At 40.4% G+C, this 23,250-nt stretch overlaps 2 protein-coding genes across 2 annotated transcripts in view; one reads left to right on the top strand and one right to left on the bottom strand.

Annotated features, from left to right (window-relative positions):
- ANO6 (anoctamin 6) overlaps nt 1–2,823 on the bottom strand; it is a 110,342-nt gene extending 107,519 nt beyond the window's left edge. The window contains exon 1 of the mRNA XM_030469505.1: nt 2,648–2,823. Within this exon, the coding sequence (XP_030325365.1) occupies nt 2,648–2,823 (176 nt within the window). The remainder of the gene's footprint in view (nt 1–2,647) is intronic.
- A 79-nt stretch (nt 2,824–2,902) lies between these two features.
- On the top strand, nt 2,903–21,993 carry DBX2 (developing brain homeobox 2). The gene is made up of 4 exons (XM_030460058.1): nt 2,903–3,550; nt 15,938–16,033; nt 20,615–20,802; nt 21,524–21,993. The coding sequence occupies exons 1-4, from the start codon at nt 3,214–3,216 to the stop codon at nt 21,842–21,844; spliced, it is 942 nt and encodes a 313-aa protein (XP_030315918.1). The 5' UTR covers nt 2,903–3,213; the 3' UTR covers nt 21,845–21,993.
- Nucleotides 21,994–23,250: the final 1,257 nt, after the last annotated feature.

Here is a 23,250-nt window from a genome sequence, read left to right as displayed (position 1 = left end):
AAAGATCCCCCAGCTCAGGGATGGAAATACCATCTGAAAAAGGGCTGAGCTGGTGTAGAAGAGGGATCATTAGGAAGACTTTGGTTTAGTCTCACAGCTCTTGTACTTCGTAAATTAAATAAGTAGTCTGCCTTGTAAGAAAGACTGTACCCAGGACTCACAGTGGGGAAGGCATAACAGAGTGCAGAGTATTAAATTTAAGTTCCATGTAGCCCATATTTTTAAGCTCTACAGACCAAGAAATATATCTTCATGTTCTTCAATCATGTGATGCAAGCTAAGATACATAGTTAAGGCAAAGTTTCTTCTTCTTTAGTCTGGTTAAGGGAAAAGTATATTAATAAACTGGAAAAATTCAATTATAGGGTATCTGTATGTCTTGAAAACTTCCAAATTTGAAGAACAAAAAGAAAAAAAAAAGAAAAAAAAAGGAAAAAAAGAGAGCTTTTCTCCATGTGAATATCACCTCTACTTACTGTGTGTATCCAGGTAATACCTGTGCAATGACATTCCAGGTCCTTGGCTAAGAATCTGTTTGTCATCTGTTTGTCATATATTTCCAGGCTGCATACACAGGAAAGCATCTGGGTTTAGGATGTTACTTGGTTTTTACATGCAAGTCAAACCAGTTCATATGCCAGATCTGAACAGGGAACCTCTACTTTCCTGTACTGTGCCCTAAGATCTCTTGGGCCTGCCTGTACCTGATTACCACATGTCCAGAGGATAAAGAGAATTCACTAATACCCTTCAGCAGGGCTACTAAAGTGTCTCAGAGATAAAGTGCACAAAGGCTACCCTGGTTTTATGAGTTAATTCAGCTATTCCACTCTACCATCCTTACTTAAGCTCACACAATCAGTTTTAGGTCTGCATTAGGAATCAGCTGTAAAATAATATTTTATGAATGTTATTTGAAACCTGGAAGAGTTCTCTGGTCTGGTTCATAGTGCTGAGTTGGTACAGCTATGAGAGTTGAGCCAGAATATCAGTGAGAGGCCACTGAGAGATTAAAACAGAAGAGAGGAAGGGGCACACACTTCAATGAATGGGATTCACCCTGGAACTACAGATGAAGCCTGACATGAATTGTTAACTCACTGTTAGGCAACCAATCACTCTCTTCCATGGAGCAGAGCAAAATGCTACATATGTTGGGCTTACATTTCACAGAAATGTGCAACTTGCTAATTATACTCTACTGAACTACCCAGCTGAGATTAACACAGTAGTAGCTACTTTGGCATGAGAAATGGCTTTGGAGGAAACCAAACCCCAAGCCTGTCTTTGAAGGCTACTGTCTTTGACAAGCATCTTTTCCTTGGTTAATACCTTTTATTAATGCAGCACAGCTGGATGGACTGACTGCACTTTGGGAAAACTCCAAGTGTTGAATTATGGTTTGCAGTGTCTCAGGCCCTTGGGAACTCTGCGAGAACTTTGTCAGTGAAAGAAAAGACAGAATAAATCCTTAGGTGCAAATAAATTTATGAGGGGTAATTGAAAAGGCAGCTTCTTGCAATGCTCAAAAGCAGATGTCCTCCTGGGAAGACTCACTTCTTCCCGTTAGAAACATGATAAATATTATATTTCTGCATCTTAGTATTACAGTGTTTCATATTCCTTTCAGATATTCTAGATTCTGTCCTTTTCTGTGGCAAGAGGGAACTCCAGTCTTCAGACGCTCACAGGTAAAGAAATACTTGAAACTGTATGTTGAGTTGACAAAGATGGTGGCTTTCAGATCTGTAAATCCAAATGCTTAAGCTGTGGAAATCCTTTAAGATGAGAACAGTGAGACAGTGGGAGTGTATCAGTGCAAAATTATCCAGTAGTCTCTCCTTGATCTTATCCCCTTGATCCTCCTCTTCCTCATACTTCCAGCCACCGCTGCACAGGGGCCCTTGGTGTGAAGTATCCTTCCTGACTCCTGGGTTCCTGTTCAGGTAACATCTTGATGCCAACAGAGTAAGTGCCCAAACTCTGGCAGGGCAAATCCACCTAAGGACATGAAGGAAATCTTGGGACTTCCAAGTTCTTAATTCACACCTCCCAAGGTATTACCAAGTAGTGCAGTAATTAAACCATCCTTCCCATCTGCTGTCTGAGGACATAGATGATTCCCTTTCTCCAGCGGGTTTTAGCTAGGAACTACCCTGATGTCCATGGGGTCATGCCTCTACTCTTATACAAAAATAGGAGACACACCTTCTCCAGAGGATTTTGCAGGGAATATCACTGAGCTGTCGAACAGCTGCTTTGAAACAAAATGATTTCTCTGCAAAACAGGGAGATGCTTTCAGGTTTTTTGGGAACAGTACCAATTTTAACTTTCTGTGTGTATGTGTGAACTGGAAAACGAGACATCTTTGCCATGTTACATGGCTTCCAAGACAATAAATAAGAATGCTTGCAGGAAAATAGAAACGGTCAGAGCCAGCCCTGCCGAAAGATGTTTATACCGACAGAAAGCATCGCGCCACATCTGAAGGAAAACGTGATTAAGAGTGCCACACTGATCTTAATCAGATTTATTAAGACAAATGTTGAAACTCAACCGCATGTCTGAGGGTAAGGAAAAAAAAAAAAAAAAAAGACCAAATAAAAATGCCCAGAGGGAGTGAGCTAATGACTGTCTTCCCATTACCTCATGGGATCATTAGGTCGACATGATCCCGCCGCGGCCAGCACCGGAGCCACCACCCCGCCGGGACAGGGGCCAGAGGCCTTTCCCTTTCCCTTCACACAGGTGCAGGCCCTCAGCTGGAGGCCCGGGCCCGCCGCCATCTCGCCCCCAGTGGGGCGCCCCCGGCTTCCCGACATGGCGGCGGGCCCGGGGGGGGCGGGTAAGGCAGGGCAGCCACCCCCGCTCCAGGACGCGCCCGGGGCCGCTCAGCTCCCCGCCCTACCCCCCTTCCCCCGGGGGGCTGCCGGGCAAGGCGGCATTGTTGGCCGCGTCCATCACTCCCCGTCCCCGGCTGACATAATGAATGCGCTTGGACACACCTTCCAGCCCGGCGAAGAGCCGCGCCGCGTCTCCACGGACAGCCCTGCCGAGCTCTCCGCTCCGTTCTCCTCAGCCCTCGGGGAAGCACCCAACAAGCCCGCCCGGCCCTATAGCCCGGCGCCCCGTCCCAGCCCAGTGAGGGGCCGCGGCGGCCGGGCTGGGTTGGGCCGGGCCGGGCAAGGCGCGGAGGGGTAAAAGCCCTCGCTATGGTGCCCAGCGCCTTGTACTGGGACCTGGTGGGCTCCTCGGCTCTCCTCAACCTGCCGGCGGCGCCGGGCTTCGGCAACCTGGGCAAAAGTTTCCTCATCGAGAACTTGCTGCGGGCCGGGACGCCGCCGAGCCCTGCCCAGCTCCGTCCCCTCCCCGCCAGCCCCGTCCCCCTCAAGCTGTGCCCCGCGGCGGAACAAATCAGCCCCTCAGGGGGTCTCTACCCAACAAGATGGGCTTTTCAAGTGCTTAACCCCTCCGCGGCGGACAGCGGCCGCCCGCCAGCGCGGGCTCCGGCGGCAGAGAGAGGCGGCGTCTTCCCGCCGGCAGCCACAGGTGAGCGCCGGCCCCTTCTCGCGTCCCGCTGCCGGAGAGACGGGGCAGAAGGGTGCTCGGGAGAGGGCTCGGTCCCCGGTCTCCGCACGGCGGGGACAGACAGGGCTATTCGCCCCCTGACGAACCCGGAGGCTGCGGGGGGGGACGCCGTGCCCCGTTGGGTGCCGTGGTGCGGGTGGGTGCTGGTCTGGGTCTGCGGGACCCTTGGGCGCGGGAAGGGGTCCGGTCCTGCGGGCAGCCGGGCCGAGGCTTGACACGGCGCGGGCCGGCGCACCTGTGGGTGTAGGGAGTGCGGCCAAGCCTTGCGGTGGTAGCGAGGAGAGCGTTTAGCTGCCCGTCGCTCCAGTTCTTTCAGGTCTTTGAGTTCTTTACAACCTGGAAAAGAGCGTCACGGCGAACAGGCTCCGGGAAGGTCTGAAATTCCTAGTTTTGGGAGAAAGACGATCCGTCCCGTCCTGTCCTGTCGCCTGGATGGTTCAGTAAGCACGAGGCAGCAGCCTCCTCCCCAGGTGCCCCGTCCCTGGGGGACAGCGAGGGACCAGGGTCTTCCTCGCAGAAGGAAAAGTAGTTAAATGAAAGCATGCGATTTTCCGCAAGTTGTGACACGGGCGCAAAAAGAATAATAAATAAATCTTTAAAACAAAAAGCCTGTGCTCAGCAGCTGGGTCGGGGGTTGAAGTAGAAGCCGATGCTCTCCGGGGCGGTGGGAGCAGCGTCACCCGTGCCGCCGTCACCCCGATCAGCAGCCCGGGAGGGCGGCTGTCTGTCTGTCTGTCCGTCCGTCCGTCCGTCCGTCCGTCCGTCTGTGCTGCAGCCCCACAGAGAGCTGGGTCACTGAATCGGGAGCAGATAGTTCTACGAAACAGGTTTTGTGCCTTGAATGTGCCGATTTTTCACAGAAATATATTTTGCCTGCTCGTGAATAGCGTTTTAAAGCATTTTCAGAAACGCGCACTTCGTCGGTCGTGGAACTGTTTGAAGTTGAGTTCAAAGTTACTTTGTACAATTCGGTATTAGACTGGCTATGTATATTTTATTTTTGCCTTTCTCATAACAATTTATTCCAGCCTTGTGTGCTGTCTCCAGAATTTTAATATACGATCATGCAGTTTTAAACTTACTTAAAATAAGGTAGACAATCGTATTTATTGAAGTAAGGCACCAAAGTATGAAGTCAAAAAGGCTCCTTTTAAACCCAGACCTAATAACAGTCGTTTTCAAGCATAATTTTACTTCAGTTAAATCCTCCAAACTATTCTGCAGAATCCAAAGCAGCTTTTGATCCTTTAGCATGATGTACTTTAAAGGTAGGCAGGAGAGAGTCAAAGAAATGATCATTAACATTTCTGAATATTCCAGATCTCAGAATATCAGTTATTTAAACGTGTTTATTGTAACTAACTATAGGCCAGGTCAAGAAACAGGACAAATACCATCTTTCTTGGAAGTAAGTGCATGTTCTTGCCCCCCTCCCCCCGGAAAAAAAGAAAAAAAAGAAAAAAGAGCTCTAAAGAAAATGCATTTATGTTTAGAGATGCATGTAAGAGGGGAGATAGCAGATGCCCCAACACTTATTGCTATAGGTAAACTTTTTCTGAGTATTATGGAAGTTTCTGAATGTCAAGATTTTCAAGTGCTTGCTTCCAGAACTAGTTCTTTGGCCTTATAGGGGTCCTCGTGAATTTAGGGAAGTGTTGCAGGTCGCTCTAGGGATGACTGTTTCTTCTGATCCCTGTGCTATGGTTCCTCTGATCCCACAGCTCTCTGGGATTTCAGAGGGAGCTTTGGGTAAAAGGACCAGGCGTTTAACAGTGAGAACTTAAGTTTCCTCATGCATTATGCAGTCAGAAAAAAAGTCTCCTGCCAATGTAGATGATGTACAACAAAGATGTATATATTCTAACATGTATTGTTTCTGATCTGACTTAAAAGTCTTAAAGTGAAGAGGACTCTTAGGTGTCTGGACTCTCATAAATGTAAATTACATTTCAACTGTCCTGCTGAGACTGATTTCGTGGTTTCTAAGGAGTCTGCTCTCTCCAGTGTAAGTGGATGCTGGAGGGACCATCCAGACTGAACTGGGAGAAAGGCTATTTTGTCAAAATGAGAATTTTAGCCTTGAGAGACTAATGAAGGTAGTTTAACTAAGGAATTTGTACTAGGTAGGGTTATTTAGTAAAGTTATTTTTCTGAGTATTCACTGATTTTTGTGAGTTTTTTTGAGGAGTAAACTCTTTCCCGTTTGGGAAATCATACGGCATTTTGGAAAATCTTGGCCTAAGTCTTTATTATGACTGCTGAACATGATAAAGCAGAAGTTTTATTAAATTCTTTCTGAACTTCCAAAATGCCTTATAGGTCATGAAGGGACTAAAAGTGCTTTAAGGTATCTTAATATAATCCAGATTATAAAAATAAAATTTAAAAATTTACAGGAAAAAACAGTTGAAAAACAGTAATTTCTTTGAAACAGTGATCTGTGTTGCTCGTGTAGTCTCAAATTCCAGTGAGATCAGCAGAAGTTCTCAGAGAGGAAGGAATATAAAATCACACCAAAGAATGAACTGAATAAACTGAACCTTTTTACAGTTCCATATCCAACATAGATTCACAGCACTTATCAAGGAAAAACATGAAGAAGTACTTCCATTTTGGGTTACCTTTTAACACTCCATAAAAGTCCTAAAGAATGAAAAACCTGTATTCTTTCTGTAAACTGGAAAAATCTTATCCATGGTTGTAAGGGAGACCAAGTGGGATGGCACTCTTCCTCTGAGACATCTGCTCATGGTAGCTTTTCCCTTTGTAACTCCTTAGCAACAGAGTTTTATCAGCAGATTTCCATTACCATAATTTATAAGTTTCAAAGGATTTAGTTTGACCATTTAAGGTGCTTATCACCAGACATATTTTGAGTTCTTCTCCAAAATTATCGTAAATGAAAAAGTAAGGAAAAGTAAGAAATCACACCATAAAATACATCATCTAACAAATGGACTCGAAAGAAATATGTTTCTGTAAAAGATTAAAAATACCACTTTCCTTCCTTACACTCATTTAAAAAAATGAAATTTAATCAAATCACAGGTTTTTGAAATGAATTCTATTTTAACTTCAAGGGTTAAATGCAGGAATACTCAGCATTTTACATAAAACTTAAGAAGGGAAAGCAAAAGAAGCATTATTGCTAGATGGAAACCTGACTTGCCTTCTCTACCATCAAGCCAGTTGATATCAGCCTGGGATTCCTGCAGGCTCTCTGGCATCTTGCTCTGAAGCCCCAGTACTTCAGGTGATGAAACACTGGACTGGGCCCACCAGCTCCTGTGGGCATGGTGAGCACTGTGGTTTTGTCAAGCTGAACTTAATTTCTCCTAACCTGTGCACTGTGGGTCTGATTCTTCTCTTTCAAAATGCTTTGCCTTGATGAATCATATGCATAATTCTGCCCTCTGCTTTGTGAGAACTTTGCATTCAGTGTATATTTGAAGCCCTGACTAGGTAGGGCAGTGCAGAGTCTCGTTCTGCTTTTTCAGCATTGAATACCCAGACTGTGTTCTTTTCCTGCCCACAAACTCTTAAAAATGAGCTGTTGTAAAGCAATGTTTCCCAGTGAAACATAATACAACTGTGCAGCTTAAATTTGCACTGCTTCTTAAAGGATGAGGGGAGCTCCAGATAAAGTTTCTGAGCAAAGTAATGACTGTGTGTGGAGGAAGTCCTCAATTTCTGCTTGCTAATATTTGATGTGTTCCTTCTCCTTGTACTGTAGTCCTGTCGTTATTATCTGAGTAAATTAGAAGACTTAACAGTTTTCCTCAGTTTTTTCTGACATGGGAAAATTATCCAGAGGATGCTGAGATGTAGCACAAGTGCTCTAAGGAAGTCCAGTCCACATCTTTCCTCATGACTTGGTTCCTAGAAGTATTGGCTGACACCATGTCAAAGTGACCCCCTTGATAAATACAAACTTACTCTGCTACCTGAAATAGTTTTCTGAAAATCTCTGCTCTTCTCAAATAATTTGCCCTGGAGGAGGATCACAGTAAGTGCTTTATAATCTGCATGTAGTCATGTGTGGCAGCAATCTGGCTTTCTGTTTCAATCTTGTTATTTTGATAGATTAACAGAGGAAGGAAACTGAAAAGCACAATGAAACAAATAAATATAATAGTGAGATACTTCCATTGCAAAACTTGAAGAAAAAATTAGCTTATGGGATTTTTGCCTAAAGCATCAGAATACAATAGAACAGAATAAAGTACAGTAAGTATAACACAAAAGAAAGCAATTAGAACAAGTATGTCATAAACAGAAACATTACTCTTATTAATAACAAACATCCATTCTGTGATATAGATGCAACTTTTCTTTCTGTAAGACTTAAGTACTCTACATTTTGATGCATTTATCATTGCAATGTGCCAGTAAGATTAGGAGTGATTTCTACTTCGTAGAGGAAGAGATGGAGCAGAAAGAGATGAGGTGATTTGCCAGAGGTAATAGAGATAACTGGCAGCATTGCAAGGAAATAAAACCAAGCCTTGCTCTGCAGGCTAACTCTGGATCAGTGTCAGTTTTCTCCCCTCAGGTCATGACAGCAATTCTGTACTGCAACACTCTTATTTTAATCAATATCTTATTACTTAAATTACTGAAATTATTTTTTCCCTTCAATTTGGAACCCATCTTCATGAATAAATGCTTATTAATTACTCATTTCAAACCAGCTGGCAGCCAGAGTGTGTCCTCAAGTGACTTAGTAAAGCTAACTTTCAGTAAATAAGTCAGGAAAGAAATAAGTTTTTCATCTCATCTCCCTCTAGATTTACACTGGCCTCTGGAACTTGTTGCCCTCATTCAGGCAACAAGTTGGTTATCAAGTCTCCAGATTTTGCTGTTATGTTTTTTGGTTTTTTTAAAATTATTTTTTCTGGGGATAGAAAGTATCTTTAGGTATGGAAATGTATTTGGCATCTTTTCTTATGCCCTGATTGCCAGGAGCAGTGAGACACCTTAATTTTTTCAAAAGTTTGTCTTTAGAGACAGAGTAGTCTCTGTGCCAGTCAGAACTCACAGACTGTGTGCAGCACCTTTTCCTGCTGCCAGTTAACTCTGTGAGCCATTTCATGGAGTTGGTTTGAGGTGCCCAGCCTAACTCGGGGATAGCTGCAAAGTGGCTTTTAAAGGACAAATCTTTGTCCTCATTGTAAGGTTGCCAGAGCTATACTGGTGCCAGCTGTACTCTCTGAATGAGTCACCAGTCTGGAAGTCTGGGCTCAGTGGGGAATATGAGCATTGGCTGGGCAGTGCTTTTGCCTCTGGTGACTCTTGCTGTGCTGCCTCAGAAAGGAAGAGGATCCTGGATCCTGAGTTTGGTCTTTAGTAAGGTTTAAGCCCTACCAGAAGATCTCCAACCTGCACTGGGAAGACAAGTGGTGGCGTTTGTAGAAAAGCAATTCACTGAGGGGAAACTGTGGAATCAATTAACTATAATTAGCAAATTAACTTCTGTATAATGTGTGTGTGGGGTTGTGTGGTTTTTTGTTTGTTTGGGGGTTTTTTTGGTGTTTTTTGTTTGATTTTTTTTGTTTTTGTTTTTTTTTTAATGGCAGAATGAACTGATCTTCTGGAATCTTGTAATATATTCTTCATGTTTTTAGAACACCCATGAATATGCTAAGGATTAGTCTCATTGAGCAAGTTTTCTACTTCATAGCAGATTTCAGGTTTCGTTGTGCATTAACAAATTCCCCTGAATTTTGGAAGGCAAGTTCTCTGCTTCCATTGCCCCCTGAAGGTGGTATGAATTCTTGTATAATGCAGCTCTGCAAAATAACTCTTAATTTAATTTTTCTAATTGGTACTTTTGTGGTCAGTAATGACCCATTGCAGAATTTGGAAGGTAATGTTTTCAAAATGAAAACAACTGCAGGTATATAAAACTCTAGGAGGCTGTTTCAAATGCCATATATATAGAAACAGATCTTATAAAGTTAGGTACCTAAATATATTCAGTAAATTGGGCTGTGTTTCTTTAAGATGAGTTGTCAGTTAGAGAAATGATCTTTGTTTACACTGAAAAATCTCAGGAAAATTTCCTTTGTGAGGCTGCCTTTTTCTGAAGTTATAGCATGTAATTCTCTTGAGGTATTTTGTATGTATATTGAGGATTTTACCTCCTCCCCATGAACCTCGGACAATTTGGTATTGTTCATTGAAGTTCCTAATCCTGGAATCTTGTGACTATCTCAGATTTCAGCTTGAAAAGGTATCTCCTTGTTCAAATGTAAAAAGATTCATTTAACAATGTTTAGTTGATCTTGAGACTTTTGATGATTAAATGGTCCATTTTGGCCTATTGTAAGATTTTGAATTAGGGCTGCTACAATGAAAAAGCATTGAATTGTCTTTTTGGAGCATATGCCCCTAATTTTGCCTTGCCTGAGGGAATTGTTTCTAAACAAATTGTAATATGTTGAAAATAAAAATAACTTTAGTGCCTTCATGGCTGAATTTTAGTTTTTCAGAGTATTAATGGTTGTGCAGAATGTTGTGTTCTGTTGGTATTACCTATGAAAACTAAGAAGAATATTATAGTCATTCAGCTGTTTAACAAACAATAAATGTCCTGTCTAATCTAGTTGTCTAATATCGTGTCTAGTCAGAGAGATGCCCACAGATGTCACAACTTACCTTCTTAGACATCTATTTTAGGATGATGAATTGCTACATAGATCTACCTATCTCTTCTCATTGACTGCCTAGGACATCTCAACAAGGAGCTTTGACAACACACTGAATTTTGAGTCAGAAAAGTGACAGTAATGCCCCTTTTGGTAAGAACTGGTAGGCAGGTGGCTGAGGCACACCAGCACATGGGTGTCTTGAGGAAGGACAAAGCTGGGAAATCCACAGCTTTCCAGATCCCTTTCTTCCTCAATAGCAAGGCTGTGTACAAGGCATGGAAAGGGTGGAAGCCACCTTTACTGCTGACACCAGGAGACTCATGGTGTCTTTAGCAAGTGGTTTGGGGTTTGGTTGTTGCTTTGGATTGTTTCAGAGGTGAAATACAACCATGCAGTGTCATCACCCCGAGGCATTCGTGTTTCCTTAGGCAGAGAAAAACAGGTACAGGAAATCTTGGCCTAGAAATAAGATATGTGAATCATGCCTCTGAAAACTGATTGTGATTCATGTGATCTCAGCTAATCTGCAGTGTCACTGTCAGCCACTACACGATGATCATGCTCTTAGTACATTTCAAGCCTTTTTGGTGTGCTAATTTTTGAAAGCCACACTGAGATCCATCATAAAAATGCAAGCCCACTTCTTGCACCCACTTTTTGTGCAGGATTTCAAACTTTATATTTAGAACTTCAAAACCCTTTAATGTGAATATTTGCCAATACTTTAAGAGTAGCCTGTGTATGCTGCTCTGCTCTGCCCTTTTGACTTAACTTCCTCTGAACATTCATAGAATCAGTTGTGTTGGAAAGGACCTCTGAGATCCTCAAGTCCAACCCTTGATCTGCCATGGTTACCAGAGCATGGCACTGAGTGCCGTATCCAGTCTCTCCTTAAAAACTTCCAGGGATGGAGAATCCACCACCTCCCTGGGCAGCCGTGTGGTTGTATTTTACAGGACTGACTGTGAAACAAATAGACAGTGGCTTTGGGAGTGTAGGAAAGCCAGCTCTGAGTGATGCTGATACCACAAGTTCTTGCAGTAAGTTTGCCAGGCCCATATTGACCGTGACTGCCTTTGGGGGGGTTATGGCAGCAGCTGTTGCTTCCTTCTCATGGCCAGGGGCTCCCCTTCAACTAGCTGAAATGCTTTGGGGGTGCGCAACTGCTGCTGGAACATTGTACTCTAAACACAATAACTGCTGGGGACAGAGCCATGGATCACTGCAGGGTCCAGGAGCAGAAACGGTGCCATGTGGCTCAGATGTACCATGACCCTGGCAGAGCTGCTGCTGGACTATTTGCAGGAAACTGAGTTCTTCATGTCATGAAACTTTCCTGCAGCTTTGCAAAAACCTGCTTTAATCATTGCCAAGAATGGTTGTAGGTAGGAAATTGCAGTTTTCTTGTTCCCACTTTGTGAGCACAAAGCATCCAAGATCCTCAAATGAAATGGGATCATTTTACAGATTATGCTTTTGGTTTGCCTGCCAGGGCTGAAGCCCAGGCATCACTGTGGAGAGCATTTCATGTGGATTTAGCAATACTTGGAGAATTCAAGGACTGCGTTTGAGCAGCTTGAGGTCTGTCTGTTCCTGTACTATCTGTGTCTTGTTGGCTGGCTCTAGGCAGCTTTCTCAGTCACTCTTCAGAGGTGTTTAGTTCTCTTCACAGGATTATACCACATTTTTATCAGTTAGCTGTAAAAATCTCCAACAAACTCACAGCGTGTGCAATGAAGGAGCCCTGTATGGGTAATACCAGCAGTTATTTTTAGTTATCTTTTCTTCTATACCCATTTTTCCTTTTCCCCTTTCACCTTTCCTACTGGCTGATGGCCTACGCTGTTTGCCGAAACATTTCACAACACCGGGAGTAGGAAAAGCAAACAGTGTCTTGAACCACATTTAAAATTATCCATTTGAACTAAATTGCACTTAGGAATCTTATTCTCAAAATGGTGAATAGCTAGAGGGAAAGTGTGTTCCACTGTTGACAAGACTTTTAAGTATAGGAGGTCTTTTGAATTAAGATTATCTTCAGAGCTGGCACTATATTTTAAAATATCAGCATACAAAGCTCAGTGTAAATTAACATAATTGTTAAAAATTTGCATACAGCAGCAGTGTTAAAAGAATTTATATTTTGTGAAAAAAAATAGAATAAATTTTATTCCATTTTAGATATTTAATCCTTTTATACTTATGACCTGATAAATTTTCTTTATATATAGTGCAGGTTCCAGAGTGCCAAAAGAGACTGATACCCTACTCTGATATATCATTTTCATACATCTGTTAAGATAAACCTATAAAGTTTCACTCTTGTTAAATGCTTAGTTCCACACAATCTCTATTTTTATGAAATGGGAATGCTAAGCAGAAAAAGAACTAGGTATCTTGAATATGATTTACTAGGATTTGGCCCATGAATACTGTACCCTCCACGTGGCTGGAAGCAATAGCTGCTTTTTTGGTTACAGTGTTCTTTATTTTAGCCAATAGAGAGAACTGGCATTTCAGCAATTTTCTGCCTTAAATGAAGAGCAAATAATAGTTGCTTCAGATTGCTTGACCAACAAATATTGGTAGAATGGCCATGACATATGTGACCAGAAAATAAAAGTATGGGTAATGCTTTATGTTGTCCTGAGCACGAGTAGATAGTGTGTCATTCCTACAGGTACAACCACAGTACAATTTGGAAATACATGTGTGGTAAAGATTTCATTTTAATATGAGTGATTTTCATAATATCAGTGCAGTTTCACACAGACAATGAAAGCCACTTCATGCAATGAATTTTCTCTGCTCTTCCTATCAAAGATATAAAATACACCTGGATGTGTTAGGTTGAAGTATTAACATTTTTCTGTATAGGTACAGTTGATTATCCCTGTATGATGCCAGAATTTTTACTGATGTAACTCTGTGCAAGTGCTACACATTTGTTTGAGAGCAACTGCTTCAGTAGACTTGACCTGAGGTTGCAGTTTGTTACACCTAACCAAGAATTCACTTGTGCATCAGTGTAGTTGGAGCACACTGAGGTAATATATAAACTATAAGTTTAGGGAGCCATAATGCCATTGTTTATTCTGCAGGATGTAGAGTCAACCAGTCTTGAGAAATGGTCTCACTTGATTCAGAGTTATATGTGCAGATCACCTGCATCTTATTTCTTAAGCAAATGTTCTGCCTCACAGAAATCTGTACCATGCAGGCAGAAGAGACAGCAGTTGTTTGAAGGAATTAAGTTAAATGCCCAAGAAAGCCAGAAGCATGATTTCCATTGACTTCAGCAGAATTAATGCCAGGATCTCTACTGTTTGCCTCATGGTGCTGTGCCAGTGCATTAAACCATTGCCAACAACATACATGGAAATATATAGCTTGTTTGGGGTTTCCTTAAGCATTATATCTCATGTTTTGACTGTGAGCCATCTCCTGATCTTTATGCTTGCAGCTTGCATGTTGAGAGATTTAATGAATGAGGAAAACCTTCCCTTTCCTATCCCTCAGTCTTTATTTGCAGGAGCATGCTATCTATCTGAAGCAACATCTTATTCAGTTCTGATTTATACACATATCTCCTGGCTGTGTCACATATCATAATGAGCACCACATCATCAAAAAAGAGTAAGGAACTAGAGAGATTTAAGAAACCACAGTTGGGAATTTGAAGGAGAGGCCACCATGTCTGATAAAAATTGTATGGCACAAATAAAGTGTTTGAGCAGTGATTAAGGAGAATAAGGCATTTGAGGAATGTTTGAGATGTGTAAAAAGGAAGTAAAAAACCTGAGCATAGTACCTTCTGTATATTGTATTTTTAGAAGTAGGTGGCTGTAAGGGAAGCTTGATAATGGCATGAGAAGTGTGGCTCCCAAGAAGGGGGGGAAAACTCTTCTGGGAGTTTGGAAACTGCAGTAAATAAAACATTAGTGGCAGATAAAACATTGTCAAGAACAAGCTCTCATGTTTGGTAGGATGGCCAAGATTGTCTGGCAGGTGTTTTCCATCTCCTGTACTTCTTCAGTTACAGTCAAATTCTTTCTCATTTATACACCTGACCAGTTATGTTGAAGCCCCTTGGATATATAAGAGAGATAAAAATTTGGCTGCACATTCTTGACTCTTTGAAGCTCTTTAGGACACAGTTTCATATTTGATGGTTTTGTGTGAAAGAGAAGCTTTAGAATGCTAACTTGTGGTGTAAAGAATTCATTTTTGGAAATTTTTTGCAACCATAAAATTATTTTATTTGAGAGCATATATATATTTCATTAGAAACAATAAAGTGTTGATGAAAAGATGTACTAATAAAATGGTTATCAGTTTGTAATTCCAGTTAAAGAAATTTTCACATAAGCTGATATGAAATAAAACAAAAATAGAGGTAAATATTTTCAGAATGTCCAAAGTTAGGCTTTTACAGCATTAATTTATTTGCTTGGGAGATCAGCAGGTTTGAACATCAGAAAAGTTGTAAAGATGCCCTAATTACATACTTGAATGATCTTTGTTTGTAGTTCTAACTGAAAAATCTTAAAAAATTAAGTTCATGGGTTAGATACATATCCCTATTTAGCTATCTTTCTTCCTGATTATTTCTGAAAAATTTAATTTAAGTATGCAGTTACTTTTTTTATTATTCAGATTATTTATAGAGATTTAGAAGAACTGCAGTACAAAGTATAGAACTGTTTATCTTCTGACTAAACCAGGAGAGGAAAGGGAGATAAATATTTTGATTCTGATCCCATTTTAAAAGGAAAAATATTCTATTTCGTAGCTGGCTTGTATGAGAAGAAATTAAAAGGTAATTAAGATTAATGGCAAAACCCATGAGTTTATGAAAAAAAGTTAATGTATTATTAGGTAATGAAGACTTTTCCAAGATCTGGGAACATTTTTTAGTCATAAGAGTGACTGCTAATTCATTGGTTCATAAAATTCTATAGAATGTTTACAAAATATTAGCTAGTTCTGTGGGATACTTTTGCAATTTTTATCATATTAAGCAGAGCCTTCTCCACCAAGTGGTTTATTTAAATTTAGAGCACTGTCCCAGCAAGAACATGTAAACCATCAGGACAGCAGAATGAGGCCCTGTAGCTTGTAGAGTGCCTGCAGAGCTCAGCTGTATTATCTCGTTGCATTTTATAGAACTTATTCATAAAGATTTCTTACTTATTGAAAAACATATGGTTTTTCAAAGACATCACCAGAGTACAAGCAGAAGCGACAGGGTTCATATTTAGATTCTTGTTTTCTAAAATATCATGTTTACTAGAGTTATTTTAAATAACTTTTCCAGATGTATGACACAATATGCATCGATATACTTACTATTTCGACAGTGTATTATTTAAAGTGTTCAACCCAAATCTTTAGAGAAAACCCTACATTAGTGTTGCAGTTAGAGAAGTAAATTTCACATCTGCCAAGTTACATTCTAATGATAGAAATTTGGAGAGTTTTGCATATCGTGTTTGAGCTATACGTGTAAAATAACCTTGCTAAATTAAAGAGTAATTACTTGGTTTAACATTGTTTGCCTTAAAAATATCACCACCTTGAGAAAAAGGAAAAAGAACTTGCAGGGCAGGACTTTACACACTGACTTTCTGGAGGACTGTTGTTATGAATATCACCAAAGCTCAATGGATAATCAATTAGATCTGTGCTTTCTTTGCAGCTCTTTCCAAACACTTTTTTCTCCGAGCTCCACCATTCTACTCAGCATGCTGTGGTGGGTCCTGTCAGCACCCTGCATCCCCCACTGCTTTTCCAAGTAAGTTTTTATGCTTCATCAGTAATGCTTGAGTTATTCTGTAAACCAAAGCAGCAGGATTTAATGTGTTCTGGAAAACTAATTGGTGATGCAATGGCTGCAGCTAATTCCTTAGTAAAATCACAGCAATCCTATTCAGGGGGTTTCCAAAGATTTATCAAACTTAAGTACACTGAGCAATTGTGAGTGGTTTCTAATGGCACAGAGACACCCAGACAGAGCTAATCTAGGAAAGCTCCTTGTTTTCAGTTTGCTAGAAAAGATTCTTTAAAATCAGTAACTCTTTTAAAAATCTGTCAATAAACGTTTGCAAATAAGAAAAGAAAAGAGCTGAGAGATCTCTGAATGGATGCTGCATTTTAATGTCTCCTAGGGATAAATTATGACTCAGGAAGCCTTAAGATTATTTAAATAAAACAGATAGTTTTCTTACAACAGTCAAATGTGTGCATTTGTTAGATTTGTTTTTCTTTTGTAATTATTATGTAAAAAAAAAATTCAAGAAGTAATTTGTAGAGGATTTTGGCTGGTATACGTGATGCTGATTCAGGATTAGGACCTGGAACACTCTTCCATCTAATCCAAATCTAAATTTAACCTTGATAGTGAAGTTTGCATGTCTTAATGTAAGAATGGATTTCATGATTTTACATGTTTATTACTCAGGACTACAGACAGAAGAGGCATTTCCTAGTCCTTGAAATGGAGAAAAAGCACAAACTGCATTGCAAATCCATCTGAAAATTGGAGTTTATGTGTGCTTTAGCATCCACTTTTTAATCAGAGCTGCATTCAAACCCTTCCTGACTACGTGCATGTGTTTTATGAATGTTTCAGAGGGGCAGTTGCTAAGTGGAATGATTCTTGACAAGTGAGGCAGCAAATGCTGGCAGTTTAATGAGCTGCAAGTTTCTGAGCACCTCTTTAGGGGGCTGACACTTTCCCACAGAGCATTTTACATGGCCCCAGCTCTCCCACAATGCCTGACAGCACCATGACCAATCACCACTTTCACTTTACTCATCCACACGCGACCTCACCACAATTTTTCACTGTGCAGATGAACTTTAGGAACCATTTCACATTGAAAAGGCCTGGGCAAGGGTCAGTTGCCCTTTTGTATGGCCATAAAGCAATACTCTATGTGCCAGTCTTTTCTCCTGTCTCACATTCCAAGAGATTTTCTGGACACCATTTAAAGCACTTGACTGAAAAATAAAGCAGTGAATGAAACTGACTTTTATAGACTCATTCTAGCTCATCTTCCCATATAACCCTGTCTACCTGAAAAGGGATTTAGTGGATGAGCTGAGTGTATACAGGGACTTGCTGAATACATAGGCCCATTATCAACTGTGGGGATTGTTTATTAACCAGGACTGATACACTACTATTTTGGAAGTGACCTATTAATTGTCCATTTAACTAGAATGTATTGAATTCAGATGAAAAAATGGAAACCATGACTAAAGCTTTTACTTGCTCCTTCAAGGTGGTCCCTGCCACGAAGGCAAATGAAGATTGTTCCACAGATTAAGAGGACATTTATCACTATATATTAGGATACAAAGGAACAACTTAAAAAAAAAAAAACCTGAAGCAAAACGAAAATCAAACTGGCAACATAGTAAAGAGTTGGTAACAGATTCTCATTTATGTCAGCAAGCACTAAACCTTTTGATGCATGTTCAGGGTGACAGGCTGCAAGCTGACATTTCATTTTGGTGGAATTGTTGCAACGTATGTGTGACTGCCTGTCCTGCTGCACTGAAAAATCCTTTAATCTACCAAAATTTAGTTTTTGTGTGAGCAGTTGGACTGCATTTTGAAATATGGGCTATTCTTAAAAAAAATTCTCAAAGCAAGTCAATTGGTGGTGAGTATTCATTGTTCCAAACACAAGTTTCAATTTTTTGACCCAGTGGCTGTTTGCTAATGCCCATGAGCATTCTACTCAGCAGTAAATTCTGTTTAGTCAGTCTTTTAAAATCAGTCACATAATGTGCCCTAGAGCGTTTAGAGTCTTCACTGTTAATTTAGTCTAATACAGGTATTAAGCTGTACCCTACAGACTGCCTGTATGGGATTTAATTGGCACCTCAGGGCTCCAGCAGGAAGCTGTTTCTTTGCTGATTGACTGTTAACAACCAGTCAGGCAAGACAGATTTTAAGGAGTCAGATAATATGGCATCCTCTGTCCTTGGCTGACAACTCCATTGTGGGACAGAGGCCAGGAGGCCTCTGTCTGGTGTCTCTCACTCTAGGAGAGAAGGTACCAGCCCTTTTCTGTCAGATTATACTTTCCAGTAAACTTGAGACTGTCTCATGATTCATCAGGAGCTACTTGGAGGATACGTGGTAAAAGGCACTTAAATTCACAAAGCTGAACAAGAAGGAGAGGAAACATTCTTTAGGAAGAAGGAGCAGTGTTTGCCCCCAGCTTTATGGGCAGGATGGAAGCTTGGGTGGAGGTTGTGAGGGTGCTGTGCACTCCTCAGAGAAATATGAACCCAGCTTGCCCTTTGCTGGAACTCCCTCCGTGGTGTTTTGACTTTTGTTCTGCAGATCGTTTATTTTTTGTTTGGATGGAGTCTGACTGTGTCTCACTGTGTCGTAAATATCAAGACAGTAACTAGTAGGTTACAATTTTTGTATCTGATCTCAAATATAATTTTGAAATTTGTGATACATCTGTATAAATTTAAACATTTCTATACTGTGACATTTTAAATAGTAGTAATTACTTTTTGACATAGGCTATTATGGGAGACAAATGTAAAGCTGATTTCTGAAGTGTACAAAAATTCAAGAAAGGCTTGCCTAGTGGAATGCAATGCTCCCTAAATCACTTATGTTTGGTAGTGGCAGTGTATTTTAGGGAAGATTATTTTATACTTTCTGAGCTTCTAATACTCCTCCTCTACTAGTCAGAGCTGGAGGCAGGATGCAATGTAATATCAAACCAGCCACACAAGCACCACAAAAGTATTTAGTCAATTTTGCAATACATACACATATACACTTCAGTTTCTCATCACTACACATACACAGTTCTATAATACCCTTGGTACATGTATGTTTGTTTCTCTATGGGTCTTTAAACATCCACATACCCTTGTGAATATATCTATAACACACAGAAGTCAAAAAGTGGTGTAGCCCCAAGGAAACGTTTCTGAAGGTTTAACCTGGATTTAATTAGTGTTTTCAAGAGCATTGTATCTGTATTTACTCTCCACCTCTCTACAGCTAACTAGAATATATAGACCTTATATTGGAATCATGTACAATCTTTTAGAAAATCTGCTTTACGTGGGGATTTTTCCAATGACTTTGCTATGAAAATGATCCCTGACAGAAATCAGAGCAGATCAGCTTTTACACTGCTGTAACTGTAAACTGGGATGGCAATCTTGGCCCATGTACATGGGAAGATGCCACCATCAGGGGGACAGTTTGCATCTGTAGAGTCTAACTTGCACATGGAACAAACCAAAGCCATCTTCGTGACTGCCCTTTTGCAGGAAGATCATAGGTGTTCATGGCTGTATAGCCATGGTGAAGGTTTCTTAATGAAAGGGCTTTTCCTTCCTGACCTACTTGGAACTGTTCTGTGCAATTATCCCCCCCACCACAGGCCCTGTTCAGCTGCCCCTGGGACAGCTCCCTGGGCAGGCATTAAGGGAAGCCAGGAGTGCTGGGGGCATGCAAAGCCTCACTAGGGGCTGCTTCCCATACACCCCATCCTTTTGGGGGAGAAGGGGACAGAGGAAAGCACTGTGGCTTTGGTCTTTATTGGATGTGAAGGAGGCAAGAGTTTTATCTGGATTAGGGTTTTCTGTGAGGCTAAAGAAGGGACAATATGAACGCTTCTCCACTGCAGCTTTTTTCCCCAACTTTGAGGCTGTTTTCCAGGGTAGGGATCTCTCTAGGCATGGATGTGCTTGGATACATTGTAAACTCCCCACACAAACTTTCTGTGAGTTGTCAAAGGATTAGAAACCAGTCTGAAAGGAGTAAGTTCAAATACTTCCCAAATCTTGTAATAAAGAAATAACTGCAGTCTCCAGAAGGAGTGAATGGCCAGGGATTTTCTGAGAAATAGCTCACTCTGAATCTTCATTAGTAAAAAAAACCACAACCAAAACCAAACAAACTAAAGAAAGCCTACCTAGTTTCTTTGAATCAGTATTACAGACAACTTTTATCTAGTTCTGTGTTTCACACAAGGAGAAAACTCCTAGGAAAACTTACTGCACTTCCCTCAGTGGTGATAGTGTGCAGAGGAAAATGGAGAAGTTTCTCCCTGACTGTATTTGAATTTTACAGTAGCATGGGCTCTGTGTTAATGTTTGTCTATGAACTCATCTGATTTACTTTTTACCATGTCAAGGGTAGACTTTTGACCACTGACAACACCTCTAGATCCAAGCGAGGATTTAGTCCTTTATGGACATGACTGAAGCATTACAACACACTTGTAACACCAACAAATCAAAAATAGGACAGTGGTGTGCTAGCATTATAACGAATGACAATATTTCTCTGATATTATGTGAAACTCTCATCCATTCCCACTAGGAGAGGAGAGTGTCCTGCCTCTTCTGACACAGGAGTCTAACTCCAAAACTCGGAGAGGTATATTAAGAAGAGCTGTCTTTTCTGAAGACCAGAGGAAAGCTTTGGAGAAAATGTTTCAGAAGCAGAAGTATATCAGTAAAACAGACAGGAAGAAACTGGCCATTAGCCTGGGTCTAAAGGAGTCGCAGGTAAGGCATGACAGAACATCTGGAACTTTGTCTTTTTAAGGAAAAATCTTTAAATATTACTTTGAAGGGGGAAGATAGATCTGCAGAGGGACAACCCTGAGCCCTTTCTCTGAGCAAAGACTTCAGTAAATGAATGGCAGTTTTAACTAAGGAATGACTGAGTAGGTTCCTAGTTTATTTCCTAAAAGTATACATTCAAAATTTAATCGCTCCGTTTTCACACAAAATGAAGTGTTTGCTCCATTCCAAGCACTGCAACTACAAGAAAAACCAAGAAGCAAAGTGTGGTGCTCCTCAGTCCAATGAACAGAGCTGTAATCTCTGCAGGTTAAACTAGTTCAATCAAAGCATGCAATTGTGCTCACCAGTAATGTTTTGCTAATGATGATGCTAATTTACTCTGAGAATTCTTTCTTGTCTAGAAACATGTTGCTATAGGAAATTGCTCTATTCCTAACCACTGGGCTGTCCTTTGTCCAGTCTAAGACAGATATTCACCTATTTGAGGCAGTAAAAGGCAAGCAGACCCAGCTGCAATAAATAGTGATGGGAAAATCCTCAGATAATGTCCATTACTCAGTTTCACTGGTTCTACTATAAAAATAAATAAATAAGGAACAACATGAAACTAAAGGGATGGAAAAAAAAACCCCAGCCAACCTTGTTAGGGCAAACTTGTTTAAAGCAAAAAATGTAGTAACTCTCATTAATTTGCAAACAGGTGAAAATTTGGTTTCAGAATCGAAGAATGAAATGGCGAAACTCCAAAGAAAAAGAAGTGCTTTCAAACAGGTGCCTCCAAGAAGAAGGTCTTCAGGAGAACTACCTCTCACAGTCCACCATGAATTTTACCTCCCCGTGCCCATCTGTGTGGGAAGTATCTCAGGAGCAGGCAAGTCCAAGGTGGAGGGAGACTTCTCCAGGAAATTCTGAAAGACTGACTAGTACACAACCACTTCCAAGAGCAAATTCATCACAGAGTCCACTGTATTTGTATTCTGAACAAGACACTGCAAATAAGGCAGTAACATCATCAGCCTAAAGAAATAGGGGCAGTTTGTAAATTGAGTGGAGAGCACCGGCTTCAAATGAGCAGTCTTCTAAGACTAACAATATTTGGACATTACAAAGCTAACTAGTTTATGCCTCATAAATTTGCTAAAATCTAACACCATTAAAATGAAAAACAACTAATGATTTAAGAAGTATTTTTCAATACTCAGTCTTTTCTTGTGTCTTTTTCAGTCTTGTACTGACCTTAAAAATGAAATAGGAACTGGTGGTAAGTAAAGTGAAGAGAAGAGCATGGAGCTGAAATTGTGCTCTGACTTATACACCTGTGCTGTATACAATATTCATTAAAAACACACTGATAGAATCACTTTTATTTCTCATTGCAGTCAAACCAATTAATTTCTTTTGTGCACAAGGTAAGAATAACCCTGTTTCCCTCAAGACAGTAAGTTGCTTGGAATTCTTTTTGAAATTTATTAAATGACAAGTAGGTTCATACTAGACAAACGTAAGCATTTTAGTATGCTTTCTCCATCTGTCCTCACTGTATCAGTATTCAATTAGTTTTAAATAGCATGGTCACAGGTAAGATGAGAAGCCTGGTAGAGTATATAATACAAAAAGAATGCTGTAATCCAACATTCATAAATGAATCTCAGTGGCTTTTTTCTTTTAGTGCCATCTCTTGCAATATCCTTTGTATTTCAAGATGAAATGGCAATATACAGAATTTTAGCCCAAATGCACTAAGGAACAGAATTATAATTGGAAAAACTGCCACTACAGCCATCTCAGAAAAGTACTTAAGAAGATGGCATTTATGTGGCTTACTCCTAGTTAAACTGGCAGTAAGAGGTAAACATTAGCATATATCTATATCAAAGACAGAAGAGTACTTTGCATAATACAAGTAGCTTAAAATAATATTATTTAAACAGCTTTACGTAAAATTGATTGCTTGCTTTATCCACTTTAAGGAAATCACTGAATTTAAATATCAGTATTTTTGTTTATTTGCAAGGCTCAAAATGGGAGCAGAACATTTTTGCTTTATTTTGCATTTATTAATGCATTTTTGAGAAGAAAGACAAAAGGCAAAAGGAGAAAGTTATGGTTTTATAGGAACTATTTAATTTCTTGCAGATTCATATATTTTGTAGTCAAAAGAGGTGATTATGGCAGTCTAGTTTGGCTTTCCACATTATGCATGCCATGAGTGTTTCTAATTATTCTTGCCTTGAGCTCTAGAGCTTTTTGAGCTGTATTGTGTATCTTTCAAAAGCCATACAGTTGTGTTTTATCTTTTGTTGGCTGATCTACTACTCCCCTTGTTATATTGTATTATCTGGGAGGTGAAGTTTAGATAAATTTACAGCTAAAAAACCTTGAGATTGCCATGGTGAAACTTGTATCAGGCAAGTTTTGTATCCTGCC

This window comes from Calypte anna, chromosome 1 (genome assembly GCF_003957555.1).
Source record: "Calypte anna isolate BGI_N300 chromosome 1, bCalAnn1_v1.p, whole genome shotgun sequence".
Taxonomy (NCBI): Eukaryota; Metazoa; Chordata; class Aves; order Apodiformes; family Trochilidae; genus Calypte; species Calypte anna.
This window is presented reverse-complemented; position numbering and strand designations above follow the sequence as displayed.